The 12,389-nt window shown below is 40.7% G+C and overlaps 1 protein-coding gene across 2 annotated transcripts in view; it reads left to right on the top strand.

Moving 5' to 3' along the window:
- The window catches only part of SNX9 (sorting nexin 9), a 69,338-nt gene that overhangs the window by 27,666 nt on the left and 29,283 nt on the right, over positions 1-12,389 (top strand). Inside the window, exons 3-6 of one of the 2 annotated variants that reach the window (XM_070417409.1) lie at positions 539-613; positions 1,802-1,927; positions 5,455-5,547; positions 11,570-11,735. In XM_070417409.1, the coding sequence (XP_070273510.1) occupies positions 539-613; positions 1,802-1,927; positions 5,455-5,547; positions 11,570-11,735 (460 nt within the window). The remainder of the gene's footprint in view (positions 1-538; positions 614-1,801; positions 1,928-5,454; positions 5,548-11,569; positions 11,736-12,389) is intronic. The other variant, XM_070417410.1, reaches the window with a different exon arrangement.

Genomic DNA, 12,389 nt, shown 5'->3' with positions numbered 1-12,389 from the left:
GGCCTTGTCTTCCTCATCATCTAGCAACGCAGATGTGTTCACATAGCAGCTCTTTTAGGGGAAAAGCAGTCTGAAATGTGCAAAGCCTCTTGAGCTCACCCCACCATTTCCAGCTCACTCTGTTGACCAAGAGGCCACAAAGGACAGCCCAGTTCTAGAGGTGGGGTGTGCATTCTGCTTCTTGCCAATCAGAGCTGCAGATCATTTTTGTAATCTACCACAGACCATAAATAGGAAGGAATCACAAAATGATGGCATTCTGTGAATAGGCTATTTACAAGTCTTTGATCACTTATTGTTGAAGTTTGATACTTCTTGTTTTTAGATGATATTATTTTCTGGAGTAAAGAGAAGGCTTAATAATTTTAAATTTTGAATTGTGTTCTCACATATATAACAATTCCCAAAGTAAATATTTTGCAAGAAATTCTAACTATATTCTTTCTTTCCGTTCTTTGTTTTTGTTTGTTTGTTTTGTTTTATTTTGTGTTTGTGTGTGTGTGTGTGTGTGTGTTTGTTTTTTTTTTAACTTTCTTAGGATGTTGGTGGAGGATGGCTGGAAGCAAAAAACAGCAAAGGAGAACGAGGTCTTGTTCCCACAGACTATGTTGAAGTAAGAACTTACTGCCATTTATCAATTAAACCTTGTCTTTGTCAAACATAGTTTTATGAATTATCAACTTAAGGGACAGACTAGATGATAGCAACTTTATTTTTAATAAAAAATTTTCATTGCAAAAGTAATACACGCTAATTATGTAAAATGTGAGAAGACATTGAAGTAGAATTAAGAAAAAAATATTATCTGTGGACCCAGGCTCCAAAGAGCGACTCCAACTATTTAAGTGAAGTTCTTCCCAAAGATAGCAATGTTTCATTATTCTGAATCTAAGTCCCTGTTTGTCACTTGCTTATATTGTGTAATAGCCGCTGCCTACAATACTGTTTATTATAGAATTGATTCACAAAGTTTAAATTCAGTACATTTCTCTCAGTTCCTTCTCCCATTCCCATAGACAGAAGGGTCTTGAATGAGCTACAGGGAACCATTGCCTGATTTAAGCTCTGTTATGTTAGATGCCAAGGATAGTGTTACAACACCCTGAATGAATGAGGCTCCCTGCCTGGGACACACCCACTCCGCTGGTTGTCTGGAGGTCACTCAAAACTAAGTATGGGTTATAGGCGAGCTTGTCTCTAATCTGGGATAATAGAAACTAAGGCTGCCTGGTTCCTGTGAGTAAAATCAGAGAGTGATCCAGAATAAAGGTCCCTGCGGCTCCTTCCAGTAGAGAGGAGCTGTACCCAAGGAAGACGTTTACCGGGTGCTGCCTGCGGAGCAGGCTGGCTACCCATCTCTTGTTCCTGATGGAGAGAGTGTGGGTGGGAAGTTTTGAATCCTTTGGAGAATCTGATGGAATCTGTAGCCCTTCTCAGAAATATGTGCATACGCCTGCACCCAACCTTTTCCATACAGTTTCAGAGGGTTCATAGACCTCTGAACTCGGTCCACATGTCTTATGTGTATGTTGTGATTTAGCTCTGTGCAGTGTGCTTTCAGGATTCTGAAAATTGACAAGAATAAAAAAAATCTGAGGATTTAAGTAGATACTGTCATTAATTGCATTTCCTGGAATTCTGCATATTTACAGAAAGGAATAGTTAAATGTTGTTGGCTTACTTGCCTCTTAGGAACATAAGCCCCTTTTCTATAATAGACAGCAATTCTTACTTGCCCTCAGTTACTCTGACTCTGAAACTCTGATCTATGAAAGTGATTGTGGTTCTTTCTAATATTCAGATTTTGTCCAGTAATGGGAAAGATCCATTTTCTTGTGGAAATTCAGTGGCTGACCAAGCCTTCCTCGATTCCCTCTCAGCAAGTACAGCTCAGGCTAACGCGTCAGCTGCCAACAGTGACAACCAGGTAAGTCTTACATCACCCTGCTGGGTGTGGCCGGCCTTACTGAGAGCAAAGTGCATTTGTGGAAGCTTGTGATACGTTACAGCTGTCAGATGTTTGTGTGGCTTTTCTCTTGGGTATTAACAAAGAACCTGCTTGTTGAACCTGCTAAAGACTGTTTATAAAGTTGATTATAAGAGAAAAGGCATGGCGTTCATCAAGAGTTGCCTTGAAAAGTCTGGCATGATCTGAACACAGACCCTGGAAGTTGCGAATACCCTGTCAAGTGAGGGTGTGGAAAGAAAAGAAGGGTCCTGTGCTGAGGTGGTCAGTGTCAAAGCTCTGCCTGGGACAGGAAGCGACCTGTCTGACCTTGGCACCTTGCTTACACACTCAGCTGGAGCTCCCTCTTCTCGCAGACGCAGCACAGGGAAAAGTGGCTGCAAATCCAGCTCTTAGCACTTGGTGCTGTTATTCTATTGCTTCTAGGAAACTTGGAACAGTGGGATAATTCAGTGGGAAAACTACACTGTAATTTTACATTGATTTTAATGAAAATATCAGTTTAGGTGATGCTGCCTAGTACAGTTATTGCTAATTGATTATCCATAGTGAATGACAAGAAAATTGAAAGAATGGATATCAGAATATTATTGCTGCCTACATCTTTAGAGTGAATGGGCTTTAGGGAATGTTATTTCTTTATATATTTTCAACTACTTAGGTTCTGTGTGCCTCAGTTTCCTCATCAGTAAAACCTCATAGAATTGTGGGAAAGAGTAAGGGGAAAAATAGTTATAAAGTATTGAGAACAGTACTTGGTACTCAGTAGGGATTTAATAATTGTTCATTACAGCTATCTTATACACTGCTGCCTCTATAATAACACATTTAGGGGCTCCCCCATTGCGTCCTGAAACAAGTAACCATTTCTACATGCAAAGAGAAAGAGTTGTGGAGAAGGTAGTCACTATCCTATCAGTCAGTATAACCAAGCAGACAGTGAAATGCATGGTAGGAAATTGTGTAAGAAATTCACCTGAATTTGAGGTAGGATTAGATACTTTTCCAATCTCACTTATACTTCTATGAGTCCTCAACGCGGCCCTGTCCTTACCTTATCCTTACTATGTATTAGGCTCCAGCCAAACTGGCTGTTCTCCAAATATGCCTTATGCTACCCCATCTTTTCTTTGTATCTTTGTTCTCTTCCAAGAATGATAGAATGACTCCTTCCATCTTTCAGAAGTCTGCCCAACCCGTAAGGTTCAAATCAAATATTACCTCCTCTAGAAGTCTTTGTTTTTTCTTCTCCCTTTGCTCCCTCTCAATTCTTGTAGCACTGTTTCAGACTCGTAAATTATATTACTTATTTGTAAACTTGGAAGTTGTACCTAAAGGCTCTAAGGATTCACATTGAACACTTTGGACAAGAATATATTATGGGTAATTTTGTATATTCATGCTGCATCACTTCAGAAGACATAATATCTGGTCAGCCCACCATTATTGATCAGAATGACCTTGGGTCAGGTTGATCATAGTCTTGTGCTCCCATTATGTAGGTAGTTTCTCCATATGCCCATAAAGCAGTCTGTCTGGTATTAATGTAATGCTATAACCATTCACCTTAGCGTTTACCACCAAATGGTAGTCCTTGCCTGCATGAGTCAGTGCTGCTATCCTTCCACATTTATGGAGCTGGCTTTCTTCTTCAATCAACTGACGCTTGTTAGCTACCTTGAAAAAGTTTCTATTGGAGTCCAGTACAGAAGTCTGATTATTTCCCTTTAATTGCCAGTTTTCGAAGTAAGAAGTTGTTTTAATAGCTGCCTCAAATAGCAACAAATGAGTTTTTCTACCTTTTTCAAGTATTATTAGGGACACATGGAATTACTAGAGTGTTTTTTTTTCCACTTATGCTTAAAATTGTCACTTCTTAGCCCATTCAAAGTGTCTCCTCTGATGTCAATATTTGAAATTTTTCTTGCTCTTAAATACTGCTAATTCTATCATCTGTTATTACTGGGTCAGCTTCGATTGATTTTTCTCTTTTTATGGGTCTTAATTTCTTGCTTCTTTTCTTGCCTGGTGATTTGTTATTGGATGCCAGACATTTGTGATTTTTATCTTGTTATTATATGCTGGATAGTTTTGTATTCCCATAGATACTTTCTATCCTTGTTCTGGCATGCAGGTAAGTTACTTAGAAACAATTTAATCCTTTCACGTCTTATTTTTTAAACATTTTAAAGTGAGATCAGAGCAACATTTAGTCTAAGGACATTTTGCCCCTCCAGGGAAGCAAAACCCTTTTCAGTTCTGTGCCCAGGGCCCTATGATATGAATGATGAGGTTTTCAGTTCTGGCGGGTGAGAAGGGCCGTGTGGGAGAGATTGGTACTTAACCCTCTCATGTGGTGGTTCTCACCTGCATGCGCTGATCAGAACTGAGCCCAAGACCTGAGTCTCCTTCAGTCAGTCACATCTCCCCCCTCGGTCCTCTGCCCAGACTCCCAGCTGTCTCCGCAACTCGAAGTCCGCTGGGCTTTGTGTGCATTTCCCACCCTGATCCGTGGCCTCAAAAGTCTCTTCAGGAGGGAGCAGGTCCTTTATTGCCTTACGTCCAGTGATTTGAAATCAGTTTCATATATTTTGTCAATTTTATTTTTCAGTTTTAAATGGAAGTGTAACTGCATCCCAGTTACTCCATCTTGAGTGCCTACTTTTGCATATTACTTGGTTTAACCAAGTTTATCTATATCTATAAAATGGAAATAATGCCACCACTTTGTAAGACAGTTGTACCAAAAAGTGCATTCTCACAAAACTGTATAAATGTTAAATAATGGCATTGACTTGCCTAGGTAGTTGGGGAGCTGGGATCTGAAGCCTGGAAATTAGACTCCAAAGTTGTCCTCTTAACAGTGATCCCGGTTTGGCCTTGATTGGCTCAGTGGGAGTGTATCCATTATTTTTTTCTCACTGCGATGCTGCATACTGAGCTGGTCAGAGCCTCGGGAACCGACCAGAAGACCTTTGCTCCTGAGTTCACGGCCTGGGCAGGCTGTTTGGTGCCCTCGGCTGGGTTTGGTGGGGTCATCATGGCTCTGAGCTTGCTTCACGTCAGCCCCATGGCTGTTCATCTCATCTTCACTCCCTCATGTATCTGGTGGCTGTGAAAGCAAAGGGTTCAACATCTTAACATTATTAAAAGCTTGGCTATGTTTTTTCTCTGGAGTTTCTTTCGTTGGCTGTGTTACTTGCATGATATTTGTTCCATTTCCTCTGTACTATAAATAATTATTTTTAGTGCTTCAGAGATACTGCATTATGACAGCCACAAGTCTTTAGAATATATGCTAATGCATTGAAGGTAGCCCATTGCTTCACAGTTGGTCTTTGCTTTTTGCATGTAATGTGTATGAGTCAGGGGCATGCTGGAATTTCCTGGGAAACTTAGCCCTGCTATGAATTTGCTGTTTTTAGTTAAGAGCTTTGGTATACTCTTTGTTTTTTTCTTCATTTACTGAGCACCATTTTTATTTTAAGGTGGATATTTTGGCTCAGATTGGTTGTGTTGAAAGTCTCAGCCAGTCACCACCTTCTTCATCTTCTCCTTCTCCTCCTTCTTCCATGAATAAGGTAAAATTCAAACTTAAATGCAAAAGGAAATAAACATTTAAAACCCCAAGGAGTAATACCACCTTTTCCCAGTGAGGTCATTGTTTCAGGTAAAGTATCTGACACAGCTCTTCTGGGGCACGTGGAGCCTTTGGAACTGCAGTGAGGTCTCAAGAAGAGTTTTAAGTATGTGGATGAATTTCAGGGAGGATTTGGTGCCATTAAGGTGGGGGGGGGGGGGGGAGAGAAGAGGAAGACATTGCTGAGGATAAAGGAGAGGAAGGAACAGTAGAGAAGAGGTGCCTCAGGGCTTGAAACCTTACGGAGGAGCAGAATGGCTTAGTGTGTGACCAAATGCCTGCATTTGAGGGACTAAGGGGGTTACTGGGATTGACAGCAAAGAAGTCAGAGGCCAAAGGATTGTCATGAAAGCAGATCATTGTAGCCCAGTGTGTTACAGTAGCGGTTAGGTTAGGCTTTGAAGAAACCAAGATCTCAGGTTTAGCACTCAGAACATGTTTGTGCCAAGAGCCCCGAGAATTAGGAGCTGCTGTTGACTGTCGGTGAGACAGCTCTGCCTCTTTCTCTGTCCTTTGTGTAGCCGAAGGAAACATCTTTGGCTGGAAGAGGAAGCATCTTGGTGCTTGTTATTACCTCTTTAATACAAAGTTTCTGGCATTGAAACCAATTGGAAATACAACTTTTGATCTTTTCTTCTAAAGCATATACAATAGGTATGTTGTCATACTGCGATTTATTCAAAGGACTGCCAGTCTTCATTCTTGTCTTTATATTCTAGATGGCACTCCCCCCACCCCCATAATAAGATAACCTCTCCTGATGCCACATATTGTGTTAAATGCTTTACATACGTCGTATCATCTAATCCTTATAAAGCCCCTATGAGGAAGTTAATATTATTGTGCCCGTTATATAAGTGTGGAAACTAAGAGAGATGGAGTAACTTGGCCAAGTTCAAACAGCTTGTAGGTGATAATCCTGGTGTTCAAACCCAGACAGACAGCTCTAGAGCCCAAGTTTAAGTTCTCAATCACTGTACCTATGTGAAATTTACTTGAATCAAATTCCATTGAATCCTTCGTCCCTGGGATTTAAAATTCACCCAGTGAATCCTTGTCCCTTTTTATCCCATATTATGTATTTGTAAGACCCACAGCTTCCTGCAATTATCAAGAAAACCCTTTACTGCCCATTCCGCATGGGCATTCTGACTACATTCTGTGGTCTTTCTGGCTCTCCAGTCAGGTATAAGCCAGGCTTCTTTCTGAAGAAACTCAGCTTATGCTTTAATCCTTTCAGCAACTAGATTTAAATAATTCTCATTATATAAAGCCAGTGTAAATGTATTTCTGTGTTTATTTTAAGAGGATAGGATAGCTTTTAAATTTAGAGTGCTAAATCAGCAACTGTTTGAGTAGATTGTTCCTGGCCTTAAGGAGCACTTCATTTAGTTGGTGTAGGGGAAGGCAAGGCAGATGAAAATGCATATAACAGAGGTCCCAGACAAACACGCTTTGGGAGTTTGCTACTTTGTAAAACACTGTGTAATATGAACGGAGAATTCTCATGATCCATCTGCAATGTGTTAGTCTGTGATCGATCACAGCAGGTTATTTTCCTAGAAAAGACTCAAGTGTACATAAGGAAAATCCAGTTTCCCTCTTTGTGAAATGATGTTATGAAGGTTACATGTCTGACAAAGAATAATACATATTTCATACAGATGATTAAGAACGTCATACTTAATCACTTTAAGTTAAAAATAATTTTGTTTAGTCTTTGCCACTCAAAAAAATCTTAAGTGAAAGTGTTTTCTAAATAAGATAGGCCTATACCTGTGACTTACTAGTGGGAGTGACCACCTGATACACAAATGATCCTAACTTAAAGACTAGCTTTGGGAGGATACAGGGTGTGGCAGTGCGAGCTAGCGGGCTGAGACCGGAGCCCTTAGTGCAGTAGGACTTTGACCGAGTTCAGGAAGATGAAGGAGGAGGCTCTGTGTGTCGGTAGAATAGCCTGAGCAAAGGCAAGGATGTAGGAAGGTTTGGGAAACAGAAGGTTGAAGCACAGAGGTGAAGGTTAATGGCAAGTAAGATTGGGGAATGTCATGGAAGGAAAAGTTAGGACCTTGGTGGGTGGACAAAGGAGCTTGGAGTTTATTCCATGGTCAGTGAGAGCTAGTGAAGGGTTTTTAATGACGTGGTTGAGAGCCAGGAAGGGTTTGGTACCATAAAGAGGTTAAAGAAGAGGATGAAGACACTGCTGGGGAGAAAGGAGAGGAAGGAAAGCTGAAGAAGGTAGAGAAGAGGCACTTCAGAGTTGAAACTGTAGGGAGGAGCAGAGTGGGTTGCAGGGGTCCTCAAACTTTTTAAACAGGGGGCCAGTTCACTGTCCCTCAGACCGTTGGAGGGCCGGACTATAGTTTAAAAAAAAACTATGAACAAATTCCTATGCACACTGCACAGATCTTATTTTGAAGTAAAAAAACAAAATGGGAACAAATACAATATTTGTATTTGCATGTGGCCCGCGGGCCGTAGTTTGAGGACCTCTGGTTAGTGTGTGACCAGACGTCTGCAGCTGAGAGACCACGGGGATGGGGGGTTGAAAGCAAAGGAGTCAGAGAACGGTGGGCTCAGAGAGGACAGGACTAGACAGACTGTGTGAGCTGATTTTAGGTATTGATATTAGAAGAGTGTTCTGGAAGTCAGTAAACGGTCATCAGAGAGAGAGAGAGAGAGCGAGAGCCAGTAAAAAGTCCATGAGAGAAGCTGGAGAGATTTCTGGTTTGGAAAGTTTGAAACAAGATAGAAAGTTCCAGGAAAAATAACAAAAGACAGAGAGAGAAGCAAACCATTACTAGATTTGCCTACAGGGATTTTATACTCTAGATCAGGGGTGGGCAAACTTTTTGACTCGAGGGCCACAATGGGTTCTTAAACTGGACCGGAGGGCCGGAACAAAAGCATGGATGGAGTGTTTGTGTGAACTAATATAAATTCAAAGTAAACATCATTACATAAAAGGGTACGGTCTTTTTTTTTTTTTTTTAGTTTTATTCATTTCACACGGGCCGTAGTTTGCCCACAGCTGCTCTAGATAGAGAGCTAAGATCATATACATAACCAAATAATGTAGCAATTATTATAAGCATTTTGTGAACAAAGTGGTTTTAAAGAGAATTATCATGTTATATGTTTCTGTCCTAAATTTTAAATCTTTTAGGATACTTGGTATGAATAGGTCACATTCCGTTTTCTCCAGTATTGATGAAAATCTTTCTTTGACACTTTGCTGACACTAACAATCTTATCGTCATGGCAGTGCTGAGCTCCTACCCTTCTATTGCTTTAGTTTATAACCCTCTGCTCCTTCACAGTTGACTTCATTTAGGTTCTGTTGGTCTTTCAGAACCCGAGTCAGGCTGCCTGGGTTCAAATTTTAGCTGAGGCTGCCCAGCTGGAGAGGGACAGCCAGGATTGTAACCCCCGCAGCCTGACTAGAGGGAAGCTGTGCTCCTAATTGTGCCGCCCTCAGTATCTGCCTTTATTTCCAGTCTTCACTAGAGTAGCTTGAAAGTATTACCGTGTGAGCCATGTATTGGAGAAATTCACAGTCGTATGAATGAAATGGCTTTCTGCTATTAATATTTACCTTAGAGCAGAATCACTAGTAACTTCAGAAATCATAACTCCATATGTAAAACATATATTCTGCTTTTTATGTTTCTGGTATGTGGTAGCCAATTATCCATCCCATCTCTCAGTGAAGAGTAAACAAAGACCAACATTATAGGGTTCTAAAACATTAAAAAGGTATATTAAACAGTTTGGGAAATTTTCTTGTAAATATCTATATATCTCTATCTCTATCTCTCCCCCCCACATACACCAGTTTTTTTTTCATGTGGGAAAAAAGACTCCAGTGAAGGCGAGATATTGCTATTTTATGTTCTTGGATAAACAGATTCAACATTAAAATTGTGTTGTTGTTTTTTAAGGCATTACTTGTTTTCCCTGAATTTATCTATAAATTTAAGGTGATTGAAATGAAAATCAAAGCATTTTTTAAGATGTTGACACTCTAGTGCTAAAGTTCACATTGTTTTAGGTTTAAAATATTAAGCTGATGAAAGTTTGTTTAAAAATAAATTGATAAAAAATGCTATACTAAAATACTAATGGTATTCTATCTAGTGAGCTTCAGAGTAGCTTGGTACTAGTACAGATGGTTGCTAGGATACAGTAGAGAGCCTAGAAATGGGTCCCAGTCCAGTATGTGATGGAAGGGACATTTCAGATCAGTGGGTGGAGATGGATCATTAAATGATAGGGCAACAGACAGACTACAAGAAAAATTAAGCTGGATTACTATATTATTCCTTATACTGAAGTAAGTTCCGGACAGATGAAAGATTTAAATTTTTAAATCAAGGAAACAAAACCAAAAACAAGCGTGTTTGACTCACAGGTGGTACAGAAGGGTGAGGGGGGCTATGGGCCTCTTATTGCCATGTTCCTTGCAATCGGGTGCCATGTGTTGCCTGTTCAAAAATTTTATTTATAACAATAATTAAACTACTCAAAGGAATTATGGGAGAAAATGTTTTTAAAATAATTTGGGGATGTGGTAGCCCACCTTTATGCCAGGCAGAATTCCTTGGCATGTCAGGAATCTAGGAATATAACGGCAGCAGTCTCTTTGGAACGCAGTTTGACAAAATCCATTGATTCTAAACGTACAGTCTCCTTAGCCCAGCAGTGTTTCTTTGGGGATTTCACAAAGGTGTGTTGCACACGTGGGAAGGATGTACAAGGATATGCATTGCAGTCTTATTTACAGGAACAAAATACTGAAAACAAGGTTAATGAGCATCGCCATGTGCTGGTTACATTATGGGGGTAAATGCAGTGGAGCTCTGGAGCCGTGTAAAGAGAGGCCCCCAGATGTTGACGCACCTTGAAGAGCGTCTCAGGCTCTTAGGTGGGGAAACAAACGTGCAGAGCAGAGAGTGTCATTTGGGCTCACATGTTTAAAAGCACGAAGGATCTCTATGCATGGGATGTTGGAGCAGGTGTATGTAAGGGTTTGTTAGTAGTAGCTGTCTTTAAGAGAATGACGGCATCTTAAGATGGTGTGTGTGTATGTTAATCCTCACCCGAGGATATTTTTCCCCATTGATTTTAGAGAGAGTGGAAGGGAGCGGGGGCGGGGGGAGGGCGGGGAAGGACATTGATATGAGAGACATCGGTTGGTTGCCTTCTGCACTGGGGCTGGGGATCGAGCCTGCAACTGAGGTACGTACCCTTGACCAGAATAGAACCAGAGACCCTTCAATCCTCAGGCTGAAGCTCTATCCACTGAGCCAAACCTGCTGGGGCAGTAGGCATATTTTAAAACTCCATGTCTTTTTATTCTGTTTGAAATTTCTTTTTGCTGGGAATGTATTACTGTTTCAGATTAAGGTAAAAGCCTAGTGAAAATACAACTCATTGCTTTAAACCAGTTAAAGTGAATAAAACATCCTCATTATTAGCATGTATAATCTCAAAAACATAATGTTAGGTGAAAAATAAACAAGTTGCAAAAGATACATACAGTATAATGTTGTTTAGCTCAGTTTTGAAACTACAAAACAGTTATTTATGAATGTGTACATATGCAGTGGCAGCATATAAACATACACAGGAATGACTTCAGTTAGAAAAGAAGTTATTGGGGAAGAAGAAGACATGAAGGGGGTGTGGTGCTAGTCAAGCAGTTTCTTTGTTGCTGGTTGTAAGGTTCCTAAGCAAATAAAGGCAAAATGTTAACATCAGTAAAATCCGGTTGATGCTGTTTTTTGTGCTTTCCGACATGTTTAAAATTTTTTATTATTTAAATTTAAAATTGTTGTAAATTTCTACTGATGTCTTTCAGCACTCCTGTTGTATTCAATTGTTATGTGATTCCTACGGAATTGAGCAATGCTTTCTAGAAGTCACAAATACTCTTTCTCCTTTTTTACCCCTAACAACAGGTCAGCAGTGGCAATGACCCCTGGTCAGCCTGGGGTGCCTCCAAATCTGGAAACTGGGACAGCACGGATGGCTGGGGAGCCAAGGCAGAGGGGACTGCAGCCCAGAAAAACACTGCCAATAACTGGGACACCACCTTTGGCCATCCCCAGGCCTACCAAGGACCAGGTGAGGAAGAGGGCTCCACTGGGGAGTAGGGCATCGGAATAAAAATACCAGGAGCTGCTCTCAGGTGCTCCTATTCGGTAATAGCAAACCTGTTAGTCTGGGTCTATTGTGGGTAGCTGTTAATTATGATCATTAGTCCAATCTCAGTTATCTGTCAAGGAGTCACATGTTTGTAGGGGCCAGGTTCATAAAGCAAAAGAACACTTTAAAATCTTGGCATTTAACACACATGTATTTTCTTTTAAATCTTAAGCTAAAAACAAATGTGTATACAGATGAAATATGGTGTATCACCTGCCAGGCTGTGATCTCTGACCAGCTGTTTCACCTTTTCCTTAACTACCTTTCCTGTTTGACTGCCAGGCTATCAAGGAAATATTGAGGCAGAAGAGGAATTTATAGACCAGGAAACAATTAAGGAAGGATATTTATGTTGGTTCTGAAATTAAATAAGATAAAAATCTGCTCATCATTTTTTATGATTCCTGTATGAGCACATTGTGCCAGGAATTGAATGTGCTAACTGGCGAGGGGCTTGCACACGGGAGCCAGGGCTCAGGTACTTGTCCTAAGCCCCCCTCGTAGAAGGACCAGGACTGTTGGCAGGACCGGGAGTCTTGGGCTGAGTAGAAATGTTGAGACCAGACTGCTGAC

Source organism: Myotis yumanensis, unplaced genomic scaffold (assembly GCF_028538775.1).
Source record: "Myotis yumanensis isolate MYYU_CA2020_CCGP unplaced genomic scaffold, mMyoYum1.0.hap1 SCAF_6, whole genome shotgun sequence".
In the NCBI taxonomy this organism is placed as follows: Eukaryota; Metazoa; Chordata; class Mammalia; order Chiroptera; family Vespertilionidae; genus Myotis; species Myotis yumanensis.
The sequence above is the reverse complement of the archived record's forward strand: the minus strand, read 5'-3'. Positions and strand labels throughout refer to the sequence as shown.